Source organism: Scophthalmus maximus, chromosome 17 (genome assembly GCF_022379125.1).
Source record: "Scophthalmus maximus strain ysfricsl-2021 chromosome 17, ASM2237912v1, whole genome shotgun sequence".
Lineage (NCBI taxonomy): Eukaryota > Metazoa > Chordata > Actinopteri > Pleuronectiformes > Scophthalmidae > Scophthalmus > Scophthalmus maximus.
This window is the reverse complement of record NC_061531.1, coordinates 16495321-16506534: the sequence shown is the minus strand read 5'-3', so window position 1 is coordinate 16506534 and position 11214 is coordinate 16495321. Positions and strand designations below refer to the sequence as shown.

The 11214-nt window shown below is 44.6% G+C and overlaps 2 protein-coding genes and 1 long non-coding RNA gene across 4 annotated transcripts; 2 read left to right on the top strand and 1 right to left on the bottom strand.

Moving 5' to 3' along the window:
• Positions 1 to 2763: 2763 nt before the first annotated feature.
• On the bottom strand, positions 2764 to 7386 carry LOC118288638. Of its 2 annotated transcripts, none has more exons than XR_004785904.2 (3): positions 6959 to 7386; positions 5603 to 5747; positions 2764 to 5461 (listed from the first exon to the last, which is right to left on the bottom strand). It is a non-coding gene; the product is annotated as an uncharacterized LOC118288638 (long non-coding RNA). The 2 variants fall into 2 exon arrangements; XR_004785905.2 differs by having other exon boundaries at positions 7331 to 7382.
• On the top strand, positions 4219 to 6150 carry ccndx (cyclin Dx). The gene is made up of 4 exons (XM_035614936.2): positions 4219 to 4485; positions 4609 to 4824; positions 5141 to 5464; positions 5624 to 6150. The coding sequence occupies exons 1-4, from the start codon at positions 4219 to 4221 to the stop codon at positions 5771 to 5773; spliced, it is 957 nt and encodes a 318-aa protein (XP_035470829.2). The 3' UTR covers positions 5774 to 6150.
• nucb1 (nucleobindin 1) lies at positions 6512 to 11106 on the top strand. Its single transcript, XM_035614930.2, has 13 exons — positions 6512 to 6629; positions 7768 to 7897; positions 7991 to 8098; positions 8210 to 8342; positions 8617 to 8720; positions 8894 to 9079; positions 9193 to 9283; positions 9404 to 9462; positions 9727 to 9819; positions 9913 to 10002; positions 10134 to 10304; positions 10444 to 10561; positions 10651 to 11106. Exons 2-13 carry the CDS (start codon positions 7772 to 7774, stop codon positions 10734 to 10736), a joined length of 1365 nt encoding a protein of 454 aa, XP_035470823.1. The 5' UTR covers positions 6512 to 6629; positions 7768 to 7771; the 3' UTR covers positions 10737 to 11106.
• The last annotated feature ends 108 nt before the right edge of the window (positions 11107 to 11214 follow it).

Here is an 11214-nt window from a genome sequence, read left to right as displayed (position 1 = left end):
GTGCAAAGTAAAGGTATTAAAACATTTTGCTGATGATACTACTTGTATTCTTACTTCAGGAAACATCTGAATACAGGACTTAGTTGTTGTTTTTAACATTATTATATTAGTGCCTAATCTAGGTGAGAGTGAAGGATCTGTACTTCTTCTGCCACTGATAATCTGATCATATGTTGAGTCGAAGTGTAAAGTAGCAGCAATGGAATCAAATTGAAAATACTCAAGTGACCAGTGACAAGTTGATTTGATCTGATTTGTTTGAACTAACCCATTAAGACACAATCAAATTAGATTTAATGATGTGAAAACAGTTTGTTGAAACTTTAACATCATAAAAAAATGAAAAGGCAAATATTGAAACTTGACAGGAATATTGGGATCAAACTGATAGCGTGTCTTTTTTTCTTTCCCCCCTCCCCCCAGCTGTAACAGTGACAACTATTGGTTTATTCAGTGTCTTTAACTCGTGAACTGGTTAAACTTTGCCCCTCTCCTCCCCCCCGCCGGCCAGCAGGTGTCTGTGTGCGAGGTGAATGGCTGAGGGGGGGGGGGGGGGGAAATGGGACCCTTGTTCTCCACTGTCCCGGGAAATGAGCTGGAAAATGAGGGGCGGGGCGGACACGCCCCCTTTCTCAGGACCCGCTGCAATCCCCCTTCGGCTGGTCGCCGTCTCTGTCCCCCTCGGTCCGTGTTGTTTGAATACAGCTGCGGGTGTATGAATTTAGCAGGGTGCTTAAACAGGCCCCGACGATCTGTCACTGCGTTTCTCATGTCCCCCCTGGTCCTCCTCTTCCTCCTCCTCGTCGTCCGCCCTCCTGACCTCACTTGACTGGCAGGGTCCAACTTTACTCGGGCCCTCATTCAAACTCAATCTGCTTTCAGCTCCTCTCAAAGCCCGTTTTATTGGCGACAGCTTTAAACCCCATATTCTCTCGCTAATGCCACAATCGACCAAGTGTCGCAGGATTACGGCCTCTTCATGTTGTCATTATGTTGTCACGTGTCTCCGAAAAGCCATGATCTGCTGCAGATGATGTGGCTGCACAAATCCACTGTCTGTGCTCGGTCGTGTGAGCCACCGGCTGTGATTGAACTTCTCTCCTGGCTTGTGTTTGTGTGATAAATTCACCGGTTTCAGTGTTGATCAGTCACTTCTCCTGGCTTGTTGCCACTTATGTTTCCCGTGCTCTCTTATTTCTCTTAAATTTTTCTTAGACCAGAGAGCTTTTCTTGACTTTACTTGATTTCTTAATTCTCATATTAGCTACTGCAAATGGTACTTATTCTTGTTCTTGTTCTTGTTCTTATTCTTGTTTTTGTTCTTGTTCTTGTTCTGTAAATCTCATTTTTATAGTTTTTTATCAAAATCCATATTTTGGGGGGGTTGATTCTTCTCTCCCTATATGAGGGGGCTCTATTGTCTGGATCATTTTAAATGAGCTCTTGTCATTTTGGACACAGGCAAGTATCTCCCCGAGCTGCAAATAAGAGAATGAAGACATTAATTGCTAATATCATCAGGTTGTCACTTGTCGGAGTCTCAGATACATCATATCACAACCCACTGTGTTTTATTTTGAAAGCAGGGATTCCAGCTCCAGAAAGTGTGTCCACGTGTCAATGCACCTGCTGCTGCAGTGGACACCGAGCAGTCGTTCACTGTCTGATGAGGAGACGAGATCTAACTCACAAATCAAAACCGATCGTCAATACTCTCCAAATATATAACTGCATGGATTTGTCCTTCTTGAAATGTGAAACCTTTATGTTACTGGATGTTTACCACAGTTCATCTCTCTTTATATTTCCCACTGTAGAACCGCTGATGACTGCTACTGACACAAAGTACATTTACTTGAGTACAGTACAAAATTTTGATTCTTCTACTGTAATATTTCATCCCATATAGAGGGAAAGTTATATAATATCTAATACACAATCACCAGTTTATTCACACGAATAAAAATTTACACACAGAATCTGATGAGTTTATGCATTTTGATGCTTGGTAAGGTGTTCACGACCCAGTTCCACCTTTAACCATTCACAAAAATAAAATTGCATTTATTATATTATTATTTATTTATTAATAGCAAAGTATTAGTTTGGTTCAATTTCAAAATATCTATTTCTTTCTCTATTGAATATAGTTCCAATAGAGATTATTCCTTTTTCAAAAGTTTAAATTGCTTTTCTTTTCTCTATTTTTTGCACGCATGGTTGCGAAATCAGTTACAAAACAAAAAAGTGGTCTTCACCTCCTGATTGAATAGAGCATGAATTATTGATGCTCAGCTGAAATCCTGGTGTCAGTGTGCGCCGTCCATTTAACTCCCATTTGAAACGCGAGCCGCCATCGAAGCCTTTAATGTGTGAACAGCCACCTGTAATGACTGCGTCAAATACAATCTGTATTCTCCACTGGTGAGTGCGACCCCACTGTGACCATCAGAGGAGTCCCCGGGGAGCGTGTGAAAAGTGTGTCTAACCCCATGAATGTGTGAAGTGTGTGTGTGTGTGTGTGTGAGGAGCCAGCAGCAGGCAGAAGGCCAGGGGCTGTTGTCTGACACTGATTTGTAAAGGGAGACAATACGGCTCATTGACCTGCCCCAGCGCCACTGTCTGTTGCACATACCTCGCCCAGCCCTCCCCGGTGGCTCCGCTGCCCTTTAAACACGAGCAGCAGATTGCCCACAGGCGCAGGGAGGGGAGGCGGACGGGACACAGGTTGCTTTGACAATGAGAATCTTCAGAGGGGTAAAAAAAAAAAAAAAAAAAAAAGGGAGAGAGAGGCTCAGAGCCAGAACTTTGCATGAACACACTGAGAAAAGAAATCTAAGTTTAATGCAATAATATTTACCGTTTCCATCTAAAAAAAATTCTGTCAGGATGAAGAAGTCTTTGACGAGAGTTAAGACAAGTAGTATCCAAACTTTCTGGCTTGTGATCCCTTGAAACAAACCAAAATCTGTTTCGAATCCTTTAATCACAAGTTGGTTGAAGACAAACTGAAGAGTAGAGAGTTATTTGTTATTTTTTTGTTTTCATTTTTTTTTGGGGGGGGAGGGGGGCGTTCTGCATCTCGCACCTTTGTGTGGTGTTGTAGTGTGCAGCAGTTTTTTAATGAAGTTGGTTTGTGTGGTTATTTGAAAAGTGAGGAAAATGTGGGGGGGCGGGGGATGACAAATATTATTTCCAAGAGCCACAAGTGGTAAAAAAAAAAAAAAAGATCTGCACACATTGGTCCCTCTTGCTAGAAAAATGATTTTGACAATTGATCTATTATAAGAACAACTGCTGAAAAATGTCTCATATTCACCAACCATATCAGCTTTGTTGTACTTTTACAGTTTCATTTTGCTAAGTTGGCCCTGAAGAGGTAGAACTGTCCAATAGCTCAATAGCTCCAAATGCAAACATTTGAGAAATTCATATTTTCTTTTACAGGAATATGTATATATTTTCTCATCTTACAACTCTTCAACTTCGCCTTGTGCTTTAAATCCTTGTCAGTATCAGAACACTTAGGATATTTACTATATCCAAAAGAAGCTATGATTCAACATCTCTCCTGTATGTGTGTTTCCTGCGCGCCGCACGTTGTAAACAAACACCCTCATCCCTTTGTCATCCATTCCCATTGTCAGAGTCTGGAGATGACCTTTTCTCTCCCTCTCTCTCTCTCTGCCTCTAACCTCCTCTTTTCTTTTCCCCTCTTCTCTCTTTCACTGTCGGGGACAAGCTGTTGCTCTGTCCCTGCGGGCCACTCCCTCTCTTGTCTGCTCCTCTCTCTCCTCCTCCCCTGCCTCCCTCTTTCCCCTCGCTCCCCTTCCCTCTCCCTCTCCCCACCTGTTGGAGCGATTGTTGCGAAGACCGTATTGTTGTCTTCTTATTATTTTATGTCACTCACGAGGGTCCCCCGCCCCTCTCGGCCTCGGTCTTTTCCCTTCCCTCTCGGCCACTCCCTCTGCCTCTCTCTCTCCCCGCTCGGTATAAAACTCGGCGGAGTCTGCTGAGGGGTGAGATTCGGCAGATCACCGCAGGAAGGCAAAGTCCAAGTTTCAGGAAGGGAGAAGGGAAGTTCTGATTCGCAGGGACTTCCACTCTTCCACGTTTACCTGCACATGCAGCTCAGGTGACAGAGGGACAGTAGCCGCCGTGTTTCCTTCCCATTTGGACATAAAAGAAGTTCATATTTGACACCATCAGGCCGTGCAGATGGACAGAGGCATGTCTGTGTCTCTGTGGTGCGAGGAGGTGGAGGACGAGCAGAGTCGGGAGCGGGGCCAGGCCGAGGCTCCAGCCCAGGGCCACACCGGGGGCCCGTCTCAGGTGCGAGCCGCCTGGGACCCCACCGTGTCGGGGCATCGCGTGATCCAGAGGCTGCTTCACGTGGAGGAGAGGTACATCCCCTCCACGCTCTACGTCGCCCTCATCCAGCGGGACCCAGAGCGCAGGGAGGAGCTCGCCAAGTGGGCCCTGGAGGTATGAAACTCTCTCATGCTCCAGCATGTTTTTTTCAATACCCTCCCCACTCATGGTGCTGGGTGAATTGTGTCATCCCTGCAGCTGTGACACCAGCGTCCTCTGTCCTCTCTCTCTCTCCAGGTGTGCTGTGAGTGCGGCTGTGACGAGGCAGTGTTCCCTCTGTCCGTCTCCCTGCTGGACCGGTTCCTGTCGGCCTCCCTGTCTGTGCCCGTCTCACCGTACTGCTTGGCCGCCGGCTGCATCCTCATAGCCTCCAAGCTCACAGAGTGCGACAACGTCACCGCCGACACTCTCTGCGCTGCAGCCGAGTACAGCTTCCAGCCTTCCAACCTGAGGGTGAGTGAAACACATGGTCCATCTTATGAGGCTGGAGTGGTGGATGAGCAGAGATAGCTCAGTCTGGACGCCCTCAACGACCACAACAAATTGACCCTGCATGACTTTCTTGTGATGTCATTTCTGACTATGGGCCTCTAACACCATCACTATCTTAGATACTGCAAGGACACAGAGTGTGGCGAATAAAAACCACAGTTAAACCTAGATTTTAGTCACATTATATCTATTTTTTTCATTTCAACTTCCTACTTCACAAAAATAACTTCTTCAAATGTCTGACAAAATTCTTCAAATCCCCTTTTCCAATCATCAGGACATGGAGCGCGTCATCCTCGCCACCCTGCGGTGGGACACAGCGGCGGTGACCCCTCAGGACTTCCTGCCACACTTTCTTGCCTCCGTGGAGCAGAGCGGCGTCTGGGAGGGCGGCGAGTCCGAGGAGCGGCTGTCCACCCTGCGGCGGCACAGCGACACGCTGGCCGCCATGTGTGTCTGCGACTCCCGGTTCTTGGGAGCACCGCCGTCACTTGTCGCCGCGGCATCCCTGAACTGTGCACTGCGAGGTCTGGGCGACAAGGGGCCCAGTCAGCTGGCTCTCATGAGTGAAGTGCTGGCAGAGCTGTGCCAAACTGACCTGGTGAGTATATAGTGAAGTACAAGAAGGGCAGTTTATTTTATTCAAATTTAAATTGGATTTTATTAGGATTTAATTGTTGTCAGGAAATGGAAGCTGCAAAAGCAACTTCACCTTGCATCTGTGATAAAAGTCTCTCACCTTCTCTGTCTTGCTTCCCAGGTGGTGCTGCAGTGTTACAGCGAGATGATCGAGTACGGCCTCCACCAGCGGCTGAGGAGTGGGCTCCAGCAGGCCCCCACGGAGAAAGGGGAGGAGGTGGAGAACGAGAGGGCCGGGACGCCCACTGACATGAGAGAGATTGATTTCTAAGCACTGAATCAGCTGCTGCATTGAAAGTGAATAATCAATCACAGCCTTTTAAGTTCATCAGTCAAACTGATGTTAATTGAAAATGACCTCGAAAAATGCTCAGACATGGTTTTATTATATATTTTTGAATTTTTTGATTTTTATATTGAGTAACCGTTAATGTATTTTTTACTTTAATTTATTTGTGAACATTTTTTGCAACTTTGTGATTTCCATGTGCCATATTTTATTATCTATTTCCTATTTAATTTCACTGTAGGATTAGACGTCATTTTGATGCATGATATTTATCTATTTATAATTTATTATCACGTGCAATTGTTGACTTGTTTCATGTTAATTTATTTCATTAAGCCATGACTTTGTGTTTATGTACTGAATTTAATATACAGCAAATCTATTTTTCAAACAATTAAAAAACGTTTGTACATATAAATTCTGTATCTGTGTTGTTTACTAATGAAGAATGATGCCTTCACGTGTTATTGATAGGAATGTACTTCAGAGCTCTTAGCGTTTGTGGCATTCCAGTCTATGCTCTAGTCTCCTGCGACCCTCACAAATACGAATATGTTTTCATAAATATCATAATTTTACCAATATTTTGCATTAAGATAAGAACATGAGGAAACGCAAACATTTGATATCAATTAATCCATAACTTGCTAAATTTGTCATCGTGACTTGACATTACTTAATTACCCTTTTTTTCATATTATTCATGAAGTCTAATATTTCCGACGACCTTGAAAGCAGCATAAATTCTCTCGCTTCATGACGTCATATTTCTGCGACACGAGTGACGATCGTGATCTGGGCGTTTTTATCGGGACATTTGTTTTTTAAAATACCTGCGGTAAGAGACGAGCTTTTACAAGACATTTATCTGTTGAGACAAATTGAAGCTGTGGGTTTGGTGTCAGTTGAGTTTAAATTTAAAATTCATAGAAAATCGTGAGATATTAGAGGCACAGCACCGGAAGAACTGCGCTTGATTTCCCTCTTCGTAGCTTAAGGGCTACGGTGACGTAGAGCTACCTGTTATTAAATTGCGTTTTAAGAAAAAAAAGGAGTGTTTCAAATCTTGTTAAATTAAATGCTAATTCACATACACTATAGGTCAAATCCCACAGATGATTACAGCCACAGAAGTATCAGTGTTTGTCTTGAATCGTAGATACGAACCTCTGGTCCGCAGCCGCGTTGTCCTTCCCCTAGCTAGTTGGCTAGCTAGCTAAAACACTAATGATGCCGTTAAATAAAAGTCGTATTTCATAATCTAGTTGAGTAACACTTCCGGTGCCCTACACCTAATATTTCCTCTTATTTCAACCAGCAAAATACGTTTTTCCTCTTCGAAACCGATCGCTACGCCGAACTCCATTTGGGAAATTTACCATTCGAATCATTGCAAGTGAAATAGTGGGCACGCGTCCAAAATATGAGGAACTTTAAATCTTTTATTATTGTTGAAAGTCTCTTGGTAAATTCGGCATATAATATAAACACCAGCTGGCAACCATTTACACTTAATTTGATTGGCTCATGCGAACTTACTGTTAGCAGTTACTGCGATGACACATCTAGCGACATGTCATCGTCATCTGGGTTATGAATGGGTTTTGTTTTCGTGTCTGTATCCGGGTATATCCGGTTTGATTTGCTTTGGACTTGTGACCATATAAAAAATATGATGATGGATGATGTCCATTAAGGCAAGTTTATTTGAACCTTTCAGCAACAAGGCATATTTAAGTTGCAGAAAGGTATTAAGACAAGATATGTATATGAAGAAAGGCACGTACATATCATTAAAACCAAGCAAAATAGATGATGAAACGGTTAAGATTCAATGGAAATAGCACAATAAATCTGAGTAAGTCCTTATTTTTGAAATGTGGAGAAAAGTTGTGAGCAAGAGAAGAATAATCTGTTTATATTAATTTTTCCTTAAATCACTCACACAACTCTGTGTTCATTGTTTTATTTTGAAGGAGGATGAAGTTGAAACCTTGCCGGCTGCTGCTGCTGCTTCTCTCCATCTCTGCCGGGGTCTGGTCAGTGCCCATTGATCGCAATGTGGGCAACCAGGAAGTTAAGGAGGAAGCACAGGAGGAGAATGCTGTAAAGTTCACATTCTTTTTGTTGTGTCAACACTTTGACATATGTGATGCAGCTCAGGTGAAATAACCCGTCTATTTCAACACACTGTTGCAGGACACTGGCTTGTACTACGACAGGTATCTCCGCGAGGTGATCGAGGTTCTGGAGACGGACCCTCACTTCAGAGAGAAACTGCAGACAGCAAACACAGAGGACATCAAGGTTTGCCTATCTCTTCCTCAGCTGCCCGTGTTTACCTTTTACAGGCACCAAGAGGATCTTGGCTTTTGATTTGTCCTCTTCACCTGGGTGTTTTTTGTGTACCCCCGTCAGAGCGGTCGCCTCAGTAAAGAGCTGGACCTGGTCAGTCACCACGTGAGGACTCGCCTGGATGAGCTGAAGCGGCAGGAGGTGTCTCGTCTCAGGATGTTGCTGAAGGCCAAACTGGACAGCACCAACACGCAGAGTGAGTGGACTTGTTTTTTCGCTAGACGGCGAACGCTGATCCCATATAAAACTGGTATCATATCTATAAAAAATGTTCATATGTGCGAGTAAAAACATACAGATGTGCACTTTTGTTGATTCATGTGCATGGGTACAGATCAAAAATATTCATAAGCAGAGCAAGAGGCGAGTAGCAAATGCAGAATGTGAAAGTCCAAAGAGCAGAGATCAGCTTGAGAGTGTCAGACGTCAGGCATCTGGTAAATGGTGTTTCATGTTTTTTTGCCCTGCAGGCCTGCAGATGGACCACGCCTCGCTGCTGAAGCAGTTCGAACATCTGGATCCGCACAATCAAAACACGTTCGAGGCCAAAGATCTTGAGCTGCTGATTTCGACAGTAAGACCCCGCAGCGATAAGTGGGAAGTCTCCCAGAGTTAACTGAGAGCTGGGTGATCGCGTATTTGTTCCGATCAGATTTTATTGGAACTAGAAGAAGAATCAAACTGATCAGACATCAGATCACACATTTCCTTGGTATTTAAATATTTCGATGATCTCTTTTTTTCCAGGCCACCAAGGACCTGGAGGACTACGACGCCGAGAGACACGAGGAGTTCAAGCGCTACGAGATGCTGAAGGAGCACGAGCGGCGGGAGTACCTGAAGGGCCTGGACCAGGAGAAGAGGGAGACGGAGGAGAAGAGAATGCAGGAGCTGAAGGAGAAACACCGCCAGCACCCCAAAGTCAACGCTCCGGTGGGTCGACGGATTCGTCCTGTGTTTATTATCAAGTGGAAACACGTGGAAGTGAATCAAAGCTTTCTTACATTATTTTTTTCCTCTTCGTGCTGCGTTTTTTTCACGTTCAGGGAAGCGTCGCTCAGCTGCGGGAAGTTTGGGAGGAGACGGACGGATTGGATCCTCAAGAGTTCAACCCCAAGACCTTCTTCAAGCTGCACGGTGGGCATCAACTCTTCCTCTTTTCTTTTCTTTTCTTTTTTTTTTTTTAAAATACCGCTTCCTTTTTTCATTCTGACACGTTTGATATGAACACGTCACGTTTCTCTGCCCTGCGTGTAGACACGAACGAAGATGGTGTATTAGATGAACAGGAACTGGAGGCCCTCTTCACCAAGGAGGTAAAAAAAAAACCAGGCAGTACATCTCTGCTACTTCAGTTTTTAAATCCAGCTAAAAAAGAAGGTTTCACTTGTTCAGGTTCTGGATGAGAACCCTGATGACAGAATTATGACAAGTGGATGATCATCAGTTTGAAAATACAGCTGTTTTTCGTCTGTTTTTCGTCTGCTCACTTTAGAAAAGAAAAAGTTTTTAACCTGACAGTTTTCAGTGGTACATCCCCCCGCAGCAACAGCTAACATCTGTTTGTCTCCCTCCTCCAGCTGGAGAAGGTCTACGACCCGAAGAACGAGGAGGATGATATGATGGAAATGGAGGAAGAAAGACTGAGGATGAGGGAGCATGTCATGAAGAACGTGAGTCTCGATTATCTACTTTCGTCTCCCTGCTGTTGTCTTCATTGTCTACGCTCTTGACTGACGTGTCTTCTTTCGTTTCTGCGTTCGAAGGTGGATGCAAATCAGGACCGGCTCGTCAGCCTGGAGGAGTTCCTCAAGTCCACCGAGAAGAAGGAGTTCAGCAATCCCAGAGAGTGGGAGGTAAAGAGGAGGACACAAACTATGATTTGATTCGATACCACGGTTTAATAAACACGGTCATGATGAAACCACAACTCTTCAATACAGTAGTTTGTGTTTGTTCAGTGAACTCCCCTCCGTTTCTCTCCCAGACTCTGGACGCCAAGCCCGCGTACACGGACGAGGAGCTCCAGCGCTTCGAGGCAGAGCTGCGCGACAAAGAGGAGGAGCTGAGGAGGAGGGCGGCGACGCTGCACGAGGAGCAGGAGCTGCTGAACGAGAGGGGCAAAGCGCTGGAGGCCCAGAAGAGAGAGTACCAGCAGGTAACTGTCACCATCGCAAACCCAAACTGATTCATACCCTCTCACACCCTGGGGTCAAAATCTCATAGAGTCAAAAGCTTGTAAGAACTCAGTGGCATGATCAGATGATAATTCCGTTGTTTGTTTGTTTGTTTCCCAGGCAGTATTAGAGATGTCCCAGAGACAGAAAGAACAGCAGGCAGCGGACGGGCAGCCTCCTGCGGGTCCTAATGGAGAACTACAGTTTCAACCACAGGCACATAAATCTGAAGATAATGGTAAAGACAATATATACAGATAGGAAACACGTGGAATTGTGTTGTTGTAGCAGTGTCGAGTAAGTTAATGTTCCTCTTCTTTTCCACAGAAATAAAAGCTCCAGCTGATCACGAAGCCGAAGCCCCGAAACATCTGGCTGTCGAGCCTCCACAGAATCTGCCTGTACACACTTAATGCACCGCGCTCCGACAGCCTTAACACACACACACACACACACACACACACACACACACACACGCACACACACACACACACACACACTCTGATTTGCACTGACACAGATATCCAGATGGGTTCTACTCACTAAGTTAACGTTGATCCGTACGTGTGAATTCAGGCGACTCGGCTCTCGCATCTTGACGTCTCGTGCTCATGTGTGTTCTTGTCTGTGGTCTACGTTAGATTAACAATCTCAAAAAACAACAGATATAAACTGTGTCATGCATTTTTATCGGAAATCTTCAGTTTCAGTGAAGTTTTCATCCACGCAGAGCCTTCGGTGTTACATCATCATCATCAACCTCAAATAAAGTTTTAATTTAAACCCGGCTAAAACAGGCTTCTTCAATTCAGATAACTTTGAAGGAATTTAAAGTTTCCGACGCAGAACTTGGAATTTTCCTCATTAAAACTTCATAATTATCACTCATAT